At 44.9% G+C, this 19,838-nt stretch overlaps 1 protein-coding gene across 6 annotated transcripts in view; it reads left to right on the forward strand.

Moving 5' to 3' along the window:
* Window positions 1–19,838, forward strand: part of TPCN1 (two pore segment channel 1) — a 55,434-nt gene that overhangs the window by 29,312 nt on the left and 6,284 nt on the right. For 5 of the 6 annotated variants that reach the window (XM_035098071.2, XM_060269637.1, XM_060269636.1 and 2 more), the window contains 11 exons: window positions 1,205–1,253; window positions 1,888–1,951; window positions 4,137–4,181; window positions 5,918–5,974; window positions 6,087–6,137; window positions 9,534–9,606; window positions 10,451–10,558; window positions 11,449–11,520; window positions 12,299–12,388; window positions 14,782–14,897; window positions 17,091–17,137. In XM_035098071.2, coding sequence (XP_034953962.1) covers window positions 1,205–1,253; window positions 1,888–1,951; window positions 4,137–4,181; window positions 5,918–5,974; window positions 6,087–6,137; window positions 9,534–9,606; window positions 10,451–10,558; window positions 11,449–11,520; window positions 12,299–12,388; window positions 14,782–14,897; window positions 17,091–17,137 — 772 coding nt within the window. The remainder of the gene's footprint in view (window positions 1–1,204; window positions 1,254–1,887; window positions 1,952–4,136; window positions 4,182–5,917; window positions 5,975–6,086; window positions 6,138–9,533; window positions 9,607–10,450; window positions 10,559–11,448; window positions 11,521–12,298; window positions 12,389–14,781; window positions 14,898–17,090; window positions 17,138–19,838) is intronic. The other variant, XM_060269638.1, reaches the window with a different exon arrangement.

A 19,838-nucleotide genomic window follows, 5' to 3' on the forward strand; every position in this document is an offset into this window, starting at 1 on the left:
TCCTCACCCTATTCCAGCGTTTCTCAACTGTTGTTCTGCGGCACACTAGTGTGCCGCGAGACGCTGGCTGGTGTGCCGCGATGTGCGGCGACGAGAAGGGCGATTTGCATTGTCACGTGCCTGGCGGCCGCCAATATACAGCACTGACGCGCCGGAAAGGAAGCCGGCCGGGTCACGACGCGGGGCAAGCGCAGCTCTCAACAGCCACCACCACGGGAGGATGGTTTTAGACAAACTTAAAGAAGCTGGCTGGATGAGCTCAACCTGAAACTTGCTGAGCAAAGGATTGTGCTGGCAGAGAAATCAGCGGCTTGTGAAGCCTTATTACAGGAGATTGCAACCAACACAGCAATTGGCAAGTGTTTCTTACAGTCATAATTATATAGTCAATATAGGGCGGCACAGAATTAAATTTTTTAACTTTTTAATGGTGGTGTGCCTCGTGATTTTTTTCATGGAACAAGTGTGCCTTGGCCCAAAAAAGGTTGAGAAACTGCCCTATTCCCACTCTTTCACCTGGTTTTTGCAAAGACTTAATGAAAACTTGAGGGAGCTTCAGCGAAGAACTCTCAGGTCTTTGGACTGGATAACTTAGTGAAGAAATAATAATAATAATAATAATAATAATAATAATAATAATACCCATCTAACTGGATTGCCCCAGCCACTCTGTGCAGCTTCCAACAAAATATTAAAAACACAATAAAACCTCAAACATTAAAAACTTCCCTGTACGGGGCTGCTTTCAGAGGTCTTCTTAAAGTCACATAGTTGTTTATCTGTTTCAGATAAACAACAACAAATGGAAGGGCGTTCTACAGGGTGGGTGCCACTACCGAGAAGGCCCTCTGCCTGGTTCCCTGTAACCTCACTTCTCACAGTGAGGGAACCACCAGAAGGCCCTGAGAGCTGGACCTCAGTGTCCGGGTAGAACGATGGGGGTGGAGACGCTCCTTCAGGCATAGCTGCCAAGTTTTCCCTTTTCTCGCGAGGAAGCCTATTCAGCATAATGGAAAATCCCTGGAAAAAAGGGATAACTTGGCAGCTATTGCCTTCAGGTATACTGGACCGAGGCCATTTAGGGCTTTAAAGGTCAGCACCAACACTTTGAATTGTGCTTGGAAACGTACTGCAATGTGATTTCACATGAGCGATGCCCTGGTTGTAAAATCCAACTCTTACAGAGGTCAATCTTCTCTTTCAGTCTAAAGGATATGTACAATTTCTATGAAGTTGTTGGTTTAAAATGGAAGGTAAGTGTTGTTGTTGTTGTTGTTGTTTATGGATGTGGGGTAGCTAAGGATGGGGGAGACATTCTATTCAGTTCGACTTTGAAGGTGAAACCTACCTTAATTGGTCTTCCTGAAACGCAAAACGCAGGCATCCTTTGAAATTCACACTTCTCTGAATTTCGCAGTGCCGAGTAAAACGTGTACAACAATGCATATACCAGAGTGAGGTGTGCACTGAAAATAAAATGCATGGTATTAAAAGGAATTGCTTTGCAAAAAAAAAGTGTACGTGAGGCAAAAATCGCCTGCAAACATGTATTTTAGGAGCAATTAACACCAAATTGCTGGTGAATTTTCACGAGGACTTTAAAAAAAAAACCCCATTGCAGACTGATGTGGAAATGATGGGAGCTGAAAAATGAGGAACCGAGAGAGACAGAAATTGACAGATTTGCCCATTCTTAGGAAAGGGGAAGGATGAGGGCATAGATTTATATGCTGTCAAAGAAGAGTTGTGTCGGTGGAGATAGCGGAAACTCGTGGAAGAGGCGTCTTGTGCAGTTTTGTTTTAGCTCTTGTTACTCCCAATAATGCTACTATGTGGAAACCAAGACATCTTAAATAAAGGTTGTTCTGTGGCCTGTTCCATTTCCAGGCTAAAAGGAACCGGGAGCATTGGTTTGATGATCTTCCACGGACAGCGTTCCTTATTTTTAAAGGTAAAGGCCTGGGGTTTCAGAGCCGGTGCAGCTAGAGTCTTGGACTAGGACTTGGGCCTCGAACCCCCACTCCGCCATGTTGAAGTGGGTGACCTTGGCCTAGCCACTCACTCTCAGCCTAACCTACCTCACAAGGTTGTTGTGAGGACAAAAAGAGGAGGGGGGAGAGCTATGTACGCCGCCTTGAGCACCTTGGAGGCAATGCGGAGAGATAAAAATGTTCTCATCCTACAGGGGAAGAGGAACTGGCAGGACTGGGTTCAAGCTAATAATAATAATAATAATAATAATAATAATAATAATAATAATAATAATTTATTAAAAATAATAATACCACACCCATCTGGCTGGGTTTCCCCAGCTACTCTGGGTGGCTTCCAACAAGAGATTAAAAATACATTAAAACATCAGTCATTAAAAACTTCCCTAAAGGCCTAAACAGGGCTGCCTTCAGATGTCTTCTAAAAGTCAGATACAGTGGAACCTCGGTTTACGAACACCTTGGTTTACGAATTTTCGGTTTACGAACTATCCTAACCCGGAAGTTAGTAAACCGAGGTGCCCGAGGCCTACTGAGCGTCCGTTGCCTTCGGGGAGGCCGGGTCTTCGCTCCGATGCCTCCTGGAGGCCCAGAGCGAAGGCTCGGCCTCCCCGAAGGCATCGGAGCGAAGGCCAAACCTCCCCGAAGACACCGGAGCGTCCGATACCTTCGGGGAGGCTGGGCCTTCGTTCTGATGCCTCCCAGAGACCGGGGAGCACTTTTGCGGCTGCAGCCCAGTCGCGGAAACGCTCCCCGCCTCCGCGAAGGCATCGGAGTGAAGCCCCAGCCTCCGGAAGGCATCGGAGCCGGGACTTCGTTCCGATGCCTCCCAGAGGCCGGGGAGCGCTTTCGCGTCTGCAGCCCAGTTGCGGAAACACTCCCCGGCCTCCGCGAAGGCATAGGAGCAAAGCGGCTTAATCCGTTCTAGACGAGGAAAAACACCCCCTAAAGCATCGGATTTATATGCTGTCAAAGAAGAGTTTTGGTGGAGATAGCGGAAACTCGTGGAAGAGGCGTCTTGTGCAGTTTTGTTTTAGCTCTTGTTACTCCCGATGGTTACTTTCCTCATCTAGAATGAATTAATCAACTTTCCATTACTTTCAATGGGAAAGTTCGCTTCGGTTTATGAACACTTCGGTTTATGAACAGACTTCTGGAACCAATTGTGTTCGTAAACCGAGGTTCCACTGTAGTTGTTTGTTTCCTTGACATCTGATGGGAGGGTGTTCCACAGGGCGGGCGCCACTACCGAGAAGGCCCTCTGCCTGCTTCCCTGTAACCTCATTCTTGCAGTGAGGGAACCGCCAAAAGGCGCTGGATCTCAGTGTCCGGGCAGAACGGTGGGAGTGGGGACGCTCCTTCAAGTATGCTGGGCCGAGGCCGTTTAGGGCTTTAAAGGTAAGCACCAACACTTTGAATTGTGCTCTGAAACTTACTGGGAGCCAATGTAGGTCTTTCAGGACTGGTGTTATATGGTCTTGGTGTCCGGTCCCAGTCACCAGTCTAGCTGCCGCATTCTGGATTAATTGCAGTTTCCGGGTCACCTTCAAAGGTAGCCCCATGGAGAGTGCGTTGCAGCAGTCCAAGCGGGAGATAACCAGAGCATGCACCACTCTGGCGAAACAGTCCGCGGGCAGGTAGGGTCTCAGCCTGTGTACCAGACGGAGCTGATAGACAGCTGCCCTGGACACAGAATTAACCTGCGCCTCCATGGACACCTGTGAGTCCAAAATGACTCCCAGGCTGCGCACCCGGTCCTTCAGTGGCACAGTTGCCCCATTCAGATGGATTCACACCCCAACTGTGAGTCAGTGCAGTTGATTTCCTCACCCAGCAGCTAGCATGCTCCCAAGTCTTTGTATGATTCCACTGTCTAGTGGGTTCCTGGATGCAGCCCCCAAATGTCCTAAGGATAAGCTCTGAGCCTTTTTGAATGTTCACTTCAGCTTGAGATGGCTTATGCCAGGTTTTCCCAAACTTGGGTCTCCAGCTGTCGTTGGACTACAACTCCCATCACCCCTAGCTCCCATCACCCCTAATTAAAAAAAGACTCTGTGGAAGGATGGAAAGTCATTGTGGGAAGGAAGGGTCTGAAATCAGGATTCTAAACATGTTTTCCCCTTAACACGTTCCTTCCTTCAACAGGCATTAATATACTTGTGAATTCCCGGGCCTTCCAGTATGCCATGTGTAAGTCTGATGCAAACTCTCTTCATTTCCCCCCATTAGCTGCCCAGAAACGGGGTGTTCTCCAAGAAAATCAAATATTCTAAACCTCCGGTAGCTTGTGGAGCTGTGTCCTTCAGATGCCACTAAGGGGTGTGGGAATGGTAATGCAATAAAATACAATATATAAGAAATAAGATGCATTTGAAAATCGTACAGCGTCTAGCGCAGTGCATTACCATTGTAATGACAGAGATAAAAATCACGAAGTGGCTCATGGGGGAAAATAGTTTGGGAACTACTGCTCCAGAGCTACAGGGCTAGTGAGAATCAGCTCAGCAAGTAGACGATCAGTAGAAGATCTTTTAAGAACTGGTGCCTGACTTCACTTGTTCGGAAAATTTCTTAACCACCTGTCGTCAAATTATTTCAGGGTGGTGTTTGCTGCACCTCTTCTCTCCTCCTCTCTTCTTCCTTTTGTGTCATGCTGTTTAGACTGTAAACCTTAGAGGGAAGGGTCTGCCTTGTTTTGTTATACAGTGGTACCTTGGTTCTCAAACTTAATCTGTTCCGGAAGTCTGTTCCAAAACCAAAGCGTTCCAAAACCAAGGCGCGCTTTCCCATAGAAAGTAATGCAAAATGGATTAATCCATTCTAGACTTTAAAAAAGCCCTAAAACAGCAATTTAACTTGAATTTTACTATCTAACGAGACCATTGATCCATAAAATGAAAGCAATAATCAATGTAAAGGTAAAGGGACCCCTGACCATTAGGTCCAGTCGCGGATGACTCTGGGGTCGCGGCGCTCATCTCGCTTTCTTGGCCAAGGGTGCCGGTGTACAGCTTCTGGGTCATGTAGCTAGCATGACTAAGCCGCTTCTGGCGAACCAGAGCAGCGCACGGAAATGCCGTTTACCTTCCCACCGGAGTGGTACCTACCATATTTATCTACTTGCACTTCATGCTTTCAAACTGCTAGGTTGGCAGGAGCAGGGACTGAGCAACAGGAGCTCACCCCGTCACAGGGATTCGAACCGCCGACCTTCTGATCGGCAAGCCCTAAACTCTGTGTTTTAACCCACAGCGCCACCCGCGCCAAGGGTACTGTACTATAAAATAAATAAGACAGCATTGTAGATGATAAAAATCAAAATTATTTTTTTTCTTACCTGCACTGATGATAGTCATTGTTTGGATTTCCACAGTCACACAATCAATCAATTGGATTTCCACAGTCACACAATCAATCAATCAATCAATCAGTAGCTGAACTGGGTTCCACACAGTCACAAAAACAAATTAACTGAAAAAGCCTCGAGATCAAAAATGCAAAATAAATAGCAAAAACAAAAGCGCCAAACTTAATCTGTTTTGGAAGTCCGTTGGACTTCCGAAATGTTCGAAAACCAAGGCGCAGCTTCTGATTGGTGCAGGTGCCCCGGAAACAACACCCGCAACCGCATTGGACGTTCGGCTTCTGAAAATTTTCCGAAAACCGGAACACTTACTTCCGGGTTTTCAGCATTTGGGAACCAAGGCGTTTGAGAATCAAGGTACCACTGTACTGATGTTATGTATGCTGCTCTGGGGTCCTTTGATGGGGGAGGGGCTGAAGCGCTTTTAAAAAAGCTTAAAAGCTAGGTTAAAAGTGCTTAAAACCAATCCAATTTTTGGTGACATCTTAGCTGAATCCATGTGTTTGGATGCTCTGTGCTGTGTCTGAAAGATGGGCTGATGGGGTTTTGTTGCGTTTTGTAGATACTCTGTTGGCAGTGAACGGCCTCTGGATCCTAGTGGAAACCTTTATGTTGCGAGGTATGAAATAATACAGCTCTCTTCTGTTTGCTAATCCTCGTGCCTATCAAGGTTTCAGTGCCCGCATCTGATATGGTGTTTTCCCTCCCTCCCTCCCTCTCTGCTTTTTCAGATGGGATCTTCTCACGAGATGTCCCTTGGAGTTACATTGTCTTCCTTACAAGTAAGTTTCGGCGCTCCCTGTTATGATCTCTGAATATACTCATTCAGAGTATATAATGCTATTCATTTAAAAAACAACAACCCCAGAGTGGCTTACAACAATTGTGCATAAAACCATAGAAGCAAAAGCCATATAAAAAAGTTAAAATCCACACGTAACCTTTCGCCCCACAAAGGTCCACACTCTAAAGCTCCTTTATTTTTGTCCCAGAGCTTTCCCCGCGAAAACGAGCTCTTTAAAGCTGAAGCACAACAAATGATAATTTGGGTTTCCTGCAGGTTTTTTGTTTGCTCTGATTCGGCTTTAAAGAGCAGGTTTTCACGGGAAAAGCTCTGGAGTAAAAACATAGTCCACACTCTAAAGCTCCTTTATTTTTGTCCCAGAGCTTTCCCCGCGAAAACGAGCTCTTTAAAGCTGAAGCACAACAAATGATAATTTGGGTTTCCTGCAGGTTTTTTGTTTGCTCTGATTCGGCTTTAAAGAGCGGGTTTTCATGGGAAAAGCTCTGGAGTAAAAACATAGTGATAGGACACAGAGTTTTAAACTGTTAACCATGCCTGGAAAGTACAGAGGGAAGGTAAGTGTGGATAAGCTGAAACTCTTAAGGAAAGATATACAGTGGTACCTTGGTTCTCAAACTGAATCCGTTCCAAAACCAAAGCATTCCAAAACCAAGGCGTACTTTCCCGTAGAAAGAACAGTAATGCAAAAAGGATTAATCCGTTCCAGACTTTTAAAAAGAACCCCTAAAACAGCAATTTAACATGAATTTTACAATCTAACGGCCAGTGATACATGAAATGAAAGCAATAATTTACTGTACATACTATAAAATAAGACAGTATTGTAGTTGATAAAAATTAAAATTATTACTTTTTTCTTGCCTGCACTGATGATAGTCATTGTGTGGATGGGGGGCTTTTATCAATTTTCGCAGTCACACAATCAATCAATCAATCAGTAGCTGAACTGTGTTCCACACAGTCACAAAAACAAATTAACCGAAAAAGCCTCAAAAACAAAAACGCAAAATAAATAGCAAAAACAAAAGTGCCAAACCTAATCTGTTCCGGAAGTCCGTTTGACTTCCAAAATGTTCAAAAACCAAGGCGCAGCTTCTGATTGGTGCAGGTGCCCCGGAAACAATATCCACAACCACATTGGACGTTCAGCTTCCGAAAAACGTTCGAAAACCAGAACACTTACTTCCAGGTTTTCGACGTTTGAGAACCAAGGCATTTGAGAACCAAGGTACCACTGTATTCTTATTTGCTCGCAATAGAAAATTTGATCATGGATTTCAAAATTGGAATGCGTACTGAAAGCAGTCATCAACCTTTATTGCTGTCTATCAACTTAAAGTTGGAAACTAAAATAACTAATTGTAACATCCTAGGACCTTGCCAATATAAACAAATGACCCAACTAAAATGGCCCCAGGAAATGAGTGTAGCAGTGGGGCAAAAACTGACAGCTAACTTGAGAAAACAGGTGCTATTAAATTTAAAGAACACTAATCCCCATAGGAACATTTTGAAAATCTGTAATGAAATTTTTCAAATCTTCGCAGAGCTTAACATTCCACCTAAAATCTGGTACCTAAATACAGCGCTAGCCCTTGGTTTGATGATGAATGCTTTCAACTTAAAATAAAATTGCGCCAAGCCTTCAAAAATAACCGTACTAAATTAGAACTGTCCTATTTAGATGAAAAAAGAAAATTTCGCCGTACTCTGGCCGAAAAGAAACAAAAATATACTACTCAAAAATGGTTACAATTATTCGACTCAATTCAAAGCAAAAGCAACAAAGCATTCTGGGTGCTAGTGTATGGAGGCCTGAAAACCGACAATTAAATTTTTCATCAATCACAGAATCTAAATGGTTGCAGTACTTTACATCCGTATTTAATGATCTTCATAGTGAATCAAAAGAAAACGAGGCCATAGATAATAAAATCAACAGACTGAAGGAGTGGCCAAGGGCAGAAGAGGAGGAAATCAGGGAGATAGTTAGAAGCTTTAAATCAGGGAAATCACCTGGGCCAGACGGTCTACCGATAGAATTATTTAAGACATACATAGACTGATGGGCAGAACCCTTACCTCAATTATTTACTCTCATTGATAAACATGGAATCATGTCTGAAATGTGGCTTAGATCAATAATTATTCCAATTCTTAAAAATGGCGATTTATTCCTAATTCCTCGCAATAGAAAAGTATTCAGCATGCGTTTAAAAGTTTGCATGGAAGGTTTCTGCTGAATCTCTTATTGGCGGAGCATGACATGATACTGGGTCAGTTATATGAAAGGCTTGGTTTCTTGTTGTTTTCCAATGAGCCTTTGCCAATTCGGGGAACAACCCAGCTTCTTAAGCCTGTTGTCTCAGTGGTGGTATCTGCATTGGTCAACAGATGGAGTTTGTTGCTTGAAGCTATTGAAGCAAAGCTCCTCTGGGGAAGGGCTGCAGCTCAGTGGTAGAGCATCTGCTTTGCATGCAGAAGGTCCCAAGTTCAATGCCCAGCATCTCCAGGAAGGACTAGGAAAGGACTTTTGCCCGAAAGTCTGGAGAACTGCTGCCAGTCAGTGTGGACAGTACCAAATAAGATGGACCCGGCTTGCATAGGGCAGTTTCTTATGGTCAAGTGGAGGGTTTTTCCTGCTTATACAGTGCTATTGTGTATGTGCTGGGAGCTGGCCAAAGTGGCTGGGGAAGCCCGGTCAGATGGGTGTAATAAAAATAAAATAATAATAATAATAATAATAATTTATTACGCTTTGTTAGAAGGTCCTTGTTAGAGGCCCAGCTCTTGATGTCCTTCTCTTCTGAGGAAAGGCAGGATAACTAGAATCATAGGATCATAGAATCATAGAGTTGGAAGAGACCACAAGGGCCATCCAGTCCAACCCCCTGCCAAGCAGGAAATGCCATCAAAGCATTCCTGACAGATGGCTGTCAAGCCTCTGCTTAAAGACCTCCAAAGAAGGAGACTCCACCACACTTCTTGGCAGCAAATCCCACTGTCGAACAGCTCTTACTGTCAGGAAGTTCTTCCTAATGTTTAGGTGGAATCTTCTTTCTTGTACAGTAGTTTGAATCCATTGCTCCGTGTCCGCTTCTCTGGAGCGGCAGTGTTTTCTAGGTTGTCAAGAAAACACTTCTAGATTAGTCTTTGGGAGAGGATGCTAAATGACAGCTCTCTGCTTTCACCGAGTCCTCGAAGAGCTTTTGGTCTCTAGATTCTTCCCATGTTGGCTGCTGGTCCACTTTCCCCTCAGACATGGGTTGCTTCCCTGAGCCAAGGAAGGTGTGTGTTGTTGAATTTAATGCCAAAGGTCACACCTGGTCTTTAGCCTGCATGTGATAGATATTATGTTCTCTTGTGTCCACAGTCTATGGGGTCGAAGTGCTCCTGAAGATCACTGGATTGGGGCCTGTTGAATACCTGTCATCTGGCTGGAACCTGTAAGTGTGTGTCGTCATTCTGCGTTTATATTTTATTGAGGTTAATGTAGTAATTGTTTTAAAAAAAAGAATAGAAAAAGGGGAAAGAAAATGTATAAAAATACCTTCTAAAAAGCAGAGGAAAACAGCAATAACAAAATAACATAAAATGTAATTTTATGAAACTAAACAGTTATATATGTAGATGAATAAACTGCCAGTAATTGTTTCGACAAATATGTACGTTTCAAATATCATGACATTTGTCCAGGCGCGGCTTCCGATTGGCTGCAGGAAGCTCCTGCAGCCAATCGGAAGCCGCAGAACCCACGTCGGACGTTCGGGTTCCAAAGAACGTTCGCAAACCGGAACACTCACTTCCGGGTTTGCGGCGTTTGGGAGCCAAAACGTTTGACTCGCAAGGCGTCTGGGATCCAAGGTACAAACTGTGTATAGTTTGTGCGTCAGAGACTAAAGCAGGGATAGGGAACCTCAGGCCTGAGGGAGGGGCTGGATGTGGCTCTTTGAGTCTCTCTATTTGGCCCTCGAGAATCTCTCCCAGGCCACACCCATCACACCCACTGCTTCACACCCTCCTTGAGCATTTTTGCCTGGGTAGAATGTTTGCGAACTCTGCTAATGTTGCCTTCCTTGCCTGAATGGGGTATAGAGTCCATAAACATTAGTTGCTGCACCCATTTTCCCTTCTGGCCCCACCCACCACCTGCCTGTTGCCCCTGGGGGGGGCGGGGGGGCGTTGCCTATAGCAGCTCTTGGACTGTAAAAAGGTTCTCCCCAGGGATACAGGCTTACAAGTTCATCCCTGAAGATGTTTCTTCTTTTTTTCCACCTCTCTCTTTTCCAGCTTTGATTTCTCTGTCACCTTGTTTGCATTCTTGGGTCTCCTGGCACTGGCGTTAAACATGGAGCCGTTCTACTTCATTGTAGTCCTGCGGCCTCTGCAGTTATTGAGGCGAGTAATTGGTTGAATATGTACAGAGGGAATGGCAAACCGAAGCACTGGAATGATTCATTGCTAACTGAGGTTTGATGAAGGCCTTGGCTGACGGGATGCCGAGAGGACAGTCTGGGGTCAGGAGAAAAGGGAGAGCGGTTGTATTATTGTTCATTTTAATTGCATATGGACCCCGTTGTTGCTTGCAAATGGTTTAGAAGCCATTTTGGCATGTAAGCGGTATAGAACAGAGAATGTTAATAATCATTTTGTGTCCCAGTTCTGGGCACCACAATTTAAGGAGGGTGTTGACAAGCTGGGACGTGGGCAGAGGAGGGTAACCATGATGATCAAGGGTCTGGAAACCAAGCCTTATGAGGAACGGTTGAAGGAGTTGGGTATGTTTAGCCAGGAAAAGAGGAGATTGAAAGGAGATATCCATCTTCAAATATCTCAAGGGCTGCCACATGTAAGAGGGAACAAGCTTGATTTCTCCTGCTCTGGAGGGTAGGACTTGAATCGATGGCTTCAAGTTGCAAGAAAGGAGATTCCGACTAAACATCAGGGAGAACTTTCTGACAGGAAGAGCTGTTCGGCAGTAGAACGGCCTCCCTTGGGAGGTTATGGATTCTCCTTCCTTGGAGGTTTTTAAGCAGAGATTGGATGGCCGTCTGTCAGGGATGCTTTAGCTGAGAATCCTGCATTACAGGGGGTGGGACAAGAGGAGCCTTGGGATACCTTCTGACTCCACAATTCTATGATTCTATATTGTAATAATTTGCATTGTGTCTTCCTTTCGTTGTCCTAGATTAGCAATGCATTTAAAGTCAGTCAGGCACCATGGGAAGGAAGCATCCTTCTGCAACTCATGCATGTTGCTGCCCGCTCCCTTTTTGTTGTTGTTGCAGGCTGTTTAAGCTGAAGAAACGCTACCGGAATGTCTTGGATACCATGTTTGAGCTGTTCCCCAGAATGGCCAGGTAACTTGAGAGCGGAAGGCACGGGAGACAGTGATGGCCACCAACTTGGATGGCTTTAAAAGAGGATGGGACAAATTCATGGAAGATAAGGCTATTATTGATGGCTACTAGCCATGATGGCTGCGCTCAAGAGGTAGTTATGGCCACAAACTTTACATTAGCTTTAAAAAAGATTCATGGAGGATTATGCTATCATAGGCTACTAGCCATGAGGGCTGTCTTCTGCCTCTGAATACCAGTTGCTCGAATCAGGTGTGAACTTGGGTCTCTTACTTTCAGGCTTCTGACTGGAGCATCTTGTTGACCATCTGAGAACAGGAAGATGGGCCTTTGGCTCTTTCTATGTTCTTAAAGACCACAATAAACAATGTCAACATACAAAAACTCACCAGGCCCTTCTGATGGCATGTGGCTCTAGGTCAGGCACCCCCAAACTTCGGCCCTCCAGATGTTTTGGACTACAGTTCCCATCTTCCCCGACCACTGGTCCTGTTAGCTAGGGATCGTGGGAGTTGTAGGCCAAAACATCTGGAGGGCCGCAGTTTGGGGATGCCTGCTCCAGGTAAAGAGGGCTGTGAAGCCTTTCTCATTGGCTCCCTCTTTTTCTCCTGGGATCCCTTCCATGTCTTGCGCGGTCGAGCTTTAGAGTCCTTGGGCTTCTCTGCTGAAGGCATGGGAACGGAGCAGATTCCCTTAGATCACAAAAAAACTCCCTAACAGAAAAGCCTAGCTGCCTATGATTTTAGCTTCGCTTAACCGTGGCTTTTTTCTCCTTTAGCCTAGGTTTAACATTGCTCATCTTCTATTACTGTTTCGCCATCATTGGCATGGAGTTCTTCTCAGGAAAGCTCTTCCCAAATTGCTGCAAGTGAGTACCCAGCTTTTTCCTTCTGTCTGGAAAGTATTTACTGTGCCCAGAGTTGGGAGCCTTAAAGAGTAAAAGATAAAGGGAATACCTGACCATTAGGTCCAGTCGTGACCGATTCTGGAGTTTACCTTGCTCTATTGGCCGAGGGAGCCAGCGTACAGCTTCTGGGTCATGTGGCCAGCATGACAAAGCTGCTTCTGGCAAACCAGAGCAGCACACGGAAATGCCATTTACCTTCCCGCTGTAGCGGTACCTATTTATCTACTTGCACTTTGATGTGCTTTCGAACTGCTAGGTTGGCAGGAGCTGGGACCGAGCAACGGGAGCTCACCCTGTCGCGGGGATTCAAACCGCAGACCTTCTGATCGGCAAGCCCTAGGCTCTGTGGTTTAACACACAGCGCCACCCACATCCCATACAGTATAAGGAAGTGGGGAGACATAGGTTCAAATTCTGCATGTTTACCTTGCAGGATTGTTTTGAGGATTCAAGTGGGCTGGGCAGGGCAGAGGCAGGTGGGTGGGTGGGTGGGTTGGAATGGGAATAATTCTATACACCACCCTGTGCTCTTTCTGGAAGAGGGTGATAAAAATGTCATGACTTGTCAATTTGTTTCTGGGCCCAATTCAAGATGCTCATGTTGGTGTTTAAAGCCCTAAACTTGGGCCCCAAATATCTGAAGACTGCCTCTTTCCCTGCAGAACCCATCAGGTGTTAAGATATGCAGAGAGGAGCCCTCTTGGTAGTTCCAACTGCCCCTGAAGTTCGGGGTGACGGGCCTTCTCTGTGGGAGCCCCTAAGCAGTAGAATTCCCTCCCCACTGAGGTCCTCCTGTCTCCTTCACTAAACAGCTTCCAGCCACTGCGGAAGGCGCACTGGCCTTCGACACCTGAGATGTGTGTTTTCAGGACCAGCCCTATTCCTGTGATTGTGATCTAACTCTTTTAAATTTTTAACTGTTGTAGGTCACTCTGACACCTGCTGGTGAACGGATCATCATCATCTGATGATAATGATATTAATAATAGTAGTCATCAGCACCACCGGTCCTTGAAGCCACTGAGTTGCGTTGACTCTTTAATAATAATAATAATAATAATAATAATAATAATAATAATAATAATTGCACCCCGCCCATCTGACTGGGCTGCTTACAGCATCACGGCCTTATGGATTCTGTTCTGGGACACAGAAACATTCTCCAGGCTACCCCCTCCCTCTCTGCTGTCTTGAATTACATTTGTAAAAAAAATAAAAGACCACCTCATCCCCTATATACCCGGCCAATTGCTGTGCTCAGTTGGAGAGGGCCTCCTGCAAGTACCATTGTATCAGGAGGTCCATTTTGTGTGATGTCATAAACAGGGCCCTTAGTGTGGTGGCACCTATTCTTTGGAATGCCCTCCCTTTGCATATCAGACGGGCACAGTCTCTTACTGTCTTTAGAAGATTTCCTCTTTTAACAAGCCTTCCAAATGGAGATTTTTTTTATCCCAGTGGGATTAGATGTGAGTCCCCTCCCAATAAGTGTGCACAATGGTTTTTTAAAATTGTGTTTATATAGGTGCTTGTTTTATATACCGTATTTTTCCGTGAAAAAGATGATACTTTCCCCATCAATATAGTAGGCTTATACATGGATAGCAGAGGGGGGATGGGCGATTGGTGGCAGCAGCCATCAGGAGACTGGCAGCGGCGATTTGGGGTGTGATTGGCTGCCGATTGGCTGCGGCTGCGGCAATTGTGCGGGATATTAACAGCAGCGGCAAGGCGTGTGTGCAATTGGCTGTGTTTGTGTTGGCAACACCCCCAAAAGCTCAACACCCCCCCCATTTTTGTTGCGGTCCCAAACAAATAGGGGTCGTCTTATACATGGGGCCGTGTTATACATGGAAATATACTGTAAGTTTTTATTGTATTGTGAAATTGCTTTGAAATGGGAAGCAATTCATAAATAAATGGATAAGGGTATATTTTCAAGCTACAGTGAGCCATTTTGTAATATTTATTATTGCTGTTATTATTTTTTTCAAACATTTTCACAATAATATTCATACCAAATTGTTTCAAGCTACTGGGAGCCATTTTGTAATATTTATTATTGCTGTTATTATTTTTTCAAACATTTTCACAATAATCTTCACACCAAATAGTTGCATTGTTTTATGAATTCACTTCCCACCCACACTTCCGCAGAGTTTTTACTCAGACCCTTTCTACTGCATTATATCTTTTATCTACTACACAAAGTTTCTCTGTTACCATCATTTTATCATTTTTATCCCCCGGCTTTTATCTCAAATCCTGCCTGCAATTTCATTTGACTATAGTATTTTTTATTTTATTTTTTTAAAAAGTTCACAAAAACATTCTGTACCTGCTTCTCCATTCAGCACCAGCACGGTGGCAGATTCCTATCGCTGGGTCAACCACACCGTGGGAAACAGGACGGTGATGGAAGAAGGCTACTACTATCTCAACAACTTCGACAATGTTTTGAACAGTTTTGGTAAGAGCACAAATCCAAGCGCCCTCTGCTGATGTAGCCAGGAAATGCCACTGGGGAATTTGGTAGGGACTTCTGCAAGAGACTAAAAATCAATGATTTAAAAAAATAAAATAAAATAAAATTATTTGTTTAAATCGGATTTTTTTATTTAAATCAGATTATTTTTATTTAAATCAGATTTTTAAAATAAAATGCATTTGGAGGATTTTTTTTTTCTAAATACAGTTTTCTGTTTAAGTTACATTATAGTCCAAAGACTATTCATCAGGAAATCTGTCAATGTATTTCTAATAGTATAACCAAATCAGTATTTTTTGATATAACTGTAAAAACTACTCTGAAAATTTATTATTCCAAAAATGAAACCTTCGTCTGGTTGTAAATATTAAGATTATACCAGCAAGAATGAGTCTTTCTGTAAAAAAAAATGATTTAAATAAAGTCTTACTGACTAGTGATTTAAATCATGATTTAAATCGATTTGATTTAAATCAAATTCACCCTGCCTGTGGCCTCGGTCCAGTATACCTGAAGGAGCGTCTCCACCCCCATCGTTCTGCCTGGAAACTGAGGTCCAGTACCGAGGGCCTTCTGGCGGTTCCCTCGTTGCGAGAAGCCAAGTTGCAGGGAACCAGGCAGAGGGCCTTCTCGGTGGTGGCGCCTGCCCTGTGGAACACCCTCCCACCAGATGTCAAAGAGAAAAACAGCTACCAGATTTTAATGTTTAATCAATTATTTTATTTTTCTGTTGGAAGCCGCCCAGAGTGGCTGGGGAAAGCCAGCCAGATGGGTGGGGTATAAATAATAAATTATTATTATTATTATTATTATTATTATTATTATTATTATTATTACAGATTGTGTTGGGCAGGCTTACGATTTTCCTTTGGCCTTCCCCACCACCAGCCTCCTTTTAAATAGGATAAACCATTACCAGCTCGGGATGGAGGGAGAATTTGTTTAGTGTGCTTTTTGCAGTGGATTGACCCAATCCAGCACTCCCAAGCTGAATTGCAGTTCAGAATGCAGCTCCAAGCAGGAGTGCAGATTTTATCTGGGTATCGTAAATCAGTCGCAGTTTGCAAAAAGCACATGAAAAAATAACATTTTTTATATAAAACAACGTGTGGAATTGGCTGCATATAACATTCTCCGTCTGCTTGCAGACAGGTGAGTTTTAATGTGGTGCAACAGAGGGATCCAGTGGAACAGTTGTGCTACTGGGAACTTGTTTTGCAGTGGATTGGACAAAGATGGCAGCAACCTGCTTATGTAGTCTCTTGTGCAAAGCGAATGACTTTCACATGGATACAACCCCTATTTTGAAAAAGTTCAAACTTCTCATAAAACAATGCAGACAAGATGCATATAATTTAAATGTAGATTTTCCATGCATTCTTAAAAATAATAATGCACAAAGTGGGATGGAGTAGACCTATGATTGAGCTTTGCTCGGTCCACTCCTGGTCTAGTCTTAGATTCCTTCTCCCATCAACTGTCCTGCCTAGGTCTGATGTGAATTGTAGTCTCAATACATCTGGAACACATCAGGTTGGAGAAGGCTAATCTACACAGATTACTTGGCAGCAGGAGTCTATACAGTCGTACCTTGGAAGTCAAACACCTTAGTTGTTGAACAAATCGGCTCCCGAACGTCGCAAACCCGGTTTGCGAACGTTTTTTGTGTTCCAGTTTCCGAACGTTTTTTGGAAGCCGAACATCCGATGCGGCTTCTGATTGGCTGCAGGAAGCTCCTGCAGCCAATCGGGAACCGCACCTTGGTTTTCTAACAGTTGGGGGAGTTGAACGGACTCCCGAAACGGATTAAATTCGAGAACCAAGGGACGACTGTACATGATTCCTGCAAAACAGGCCCGGCGTGGGAGTTGTTCAGAAACGTGGACCAGCTCCGTGATGGCTGCCCCTGTTGCTTTCCTTGATTGGATAGTGAGCCAGCCCCACATGGCCAATCAGAGATAATGACCTAGTGCTCAGTTCTCACCCAGGCAGTGAGCCCCGATTCACCACACGCAATTGGCTCACTTTCGCCCAAGAAGGTCCATTCGCAGGAAGTGACCCAGTGTTCCAGTTTCATGTAGCCCCCAAACTCAATACTACTGAGGGGGAACAGAGCCACAACAGTGACCATACAAGTGTTTGTTCTTCCCCTCTCTTTTCTTTTTCTTTTTGCAGTTACCCTGTTTGAGTTAACAGTCGTCAATGACTGGTACATCATCATGGTAAGTAGGTAGCACTCAGCTGCTCCCTGCCAGGAGCTTTCTTCTGTAATGATGTGGCTTGCGATTCCTTGGTGTCTGTGCTACTGCGCACTGGTTCATCACTAGCCATTTGATCATTGAGCATTGCAGGGAATATGCAAAACAAATGGGCACATGGAAGCAGTGCCTGATTTATGTATAAGCGAAACAAGCCTTAGCTTAGGGCCCCATTCCACTGAGCCTAGGGCTTGCTGATCAGAAGGTTGGCAGTTCGAATCCCTGTGACGGGGTGAGCTCCCGTTGCTTGGTCCCAGCTCCTGCCAACCTAGCAGTTCGAAAGCACGTCAAAATGCAAGTAGATAAATAGGAACCGCTACAGCGGGAAGGTAAACGGCGTTTCCATGTGCTGCTCTGGTTTGCCAGAAGTGGCTTTGTCATGCTGGCCACATGACCTGGAAGCTATACGCCGGCTCCCTCGGCCAATAATGCGAGATGAGCGTGCAACCCCAGAGTCGGTCACGACTGGACCTAATGGTCAGGGGTCCCTTTACCTTTTTATATATAGGGTGCCTACATTCTGCATGGATGGTTATGTGCAAATGGCTTTAGATACCTATTAGGTCCATAAATTACCATATAGCATATATTCAACACAAAAAACAGCGACCATTTGTTGCTGGCAAAGGACAGCTGGACATATAAAGGGCCCCATTACCTTCAGTAGCTTAGGGCCTCATCAAACCTAAATCCGGCCCTGCATGGAAGTGAAAAGTAGAGGGAGGGAGCGCAATATGATGCTGGTAGGAGTGCTAGACTAATGCTGGGAAGACCTGGGTTCAAACCTGCCACTCTCAAGCATAAGGTCCACTGGGCAAACTTGGGCAAGTGTCCCTTGGTTCAAGCAGAGTGTCATTGAGGGGTTGAAATGAGTGTGAGAAGAGAGGGATCCCACATACAGTCCACGGAGCTCCTTGAAGGAAGACTTGGAAAATTTAAAAAATCTCCTAAATGAAGATTTAGAAATGCCCTATTATTCATGAGAACGAAGGCTGATCAGCTGCCCGTCTCCCTGGGTTAAAACAAATGAAAAACATTGCTACCCAAGGGAGGAGTTAGGCTAGGGGAAGATTTTCAGCGGTTGAATGGAAGCTTGGAGGGGGAAAGAGAACTATGATTCAGGCTTTGGAACATAGCTTGTTTCCTTGTACCAAGTCATATATTGTATTCCTGTCAACCCCAGTACAGTGGTACCTTGGTTCCCAAATGGCTTAGTTGTCGAACAACTTGGCTCCCGAATGCTACAAACCCGGAAGTAAGTGTTCAGGTTTGTGAACGTTTTTTCGGAAGCCGAATGTCCGACGCGGCTTCTGCGGCTTCTGATTGAGTGCAGGAAGCTCCTGCAGCCAATCGGAAGCCGTGGCCTTGGTTTTCGAACGATTTCGAAACGATTCCCGGAATGGAAAACCAAGGTACCACTGTATTGTCTGCTTTGACTGGCAGAAGGTCGCCACCTGTTTCCTGATGTGTTGCTTTTTCAAAACGGGAGGTTCTGGCGATTGGACGACACACCACTGGTCTGTCTAGCTCAGCATTGTTTACAGTGGTTGGGAGCAGCTCTCCAGAATTTCGGGCGGGTTTCTCTCGGGTTTCTCTCTACCTGCCTGAAAATGCTGTTGGGAATTGATCCTGCATGCAAGGCGGATGGCTCTGCCACTGAGCTACAGCCATTCCTCTATGCTGCAGGTGCCTTGGCTAGCCCAGGTTTTTGAGTCAGGATAACTCTGGTAATTGGGTGTCTTCATTATAACACTGAGATATCAAGTAACATAAGGAACATGGGGAAGGGGCCTTTTTAGGGGGCCAGAAGGATGCTAGATTCAAACTTTATTTAGTATTGTCCCCTCTCAAGCTGTTCCTAAAAAGAGTTATCTGGGGTGGGTCTCTGTCTTGGCATGCTTTCCTGCCAAATATTTGTGACCCATGGAAGGCGGGGGCAGGAAGAAACTTAAACACGTATAGCAGAGTTTCCAAAAAATTGATCAGAGGCAATTGAACTTCATCCAGCAGAGCTTTACTGGCACTGAAGGCAAATGAGCATAATGGTCACAAATCCAATACAATCAGGATTGGCACCGTCCATAAAAATCCAGTTGCAGCACTTAAAATAAAACTTAGGTAAAGGTAAAGGGACCCCTGACCATTAGGTCCAGTCGTGACCGACTCTGGGGTTGCGGCGCTCATCTTGCGTTATTGGCCGAGGGAGCCGGCGTACAGCTTCCAGGTCATGTGGCCAGCATGACAAAGCCGCTTCTGGCGAATCAGAGCAGTGCACGGAAATGCCATTTACATTCCTGCCGGAGCGGTCCCTATTTATCTACTTGCAACTTTGATGTGCTTTTGAACTGCTAGGTTGGCAGGAGCTGGGACAGAGCAACGGGAGCTCACCGCGTCGTAGGGATTCGAGCCGCCGACCTTCTGATCAGCAAGCCCTAGACTCTGTGGTTTGACCCACAGCACCACCTGCATCCCAAAATAAAACTTACAGTAACTTATAATAAGACTTAACCTTAACACTAACCATACAGAACAGAACACCAGAACAAAGAGATAGAAAGAGAAAGTTGAGTGAGTGAGACCCAGGCTCCTCCTGGCCTGACTATTCTAGTCAGTACAGTACAACCTTGACAGAAACATAACAGAACCAGTTTAAACCAGCTGTACT

This window comes from Zootoca vivipara, chromosome 17 (assembly GCF_963506605.1).
Source record: "Zootoca vivipara chromosome 17, rZooViv1.1, whole genome shotgun sequence".
NCBI lineage: Eukaryota > Metazoa > Chordata > Lepidosauria > Squamata > Lacertidae > Zootoca > Zootoca vivipara.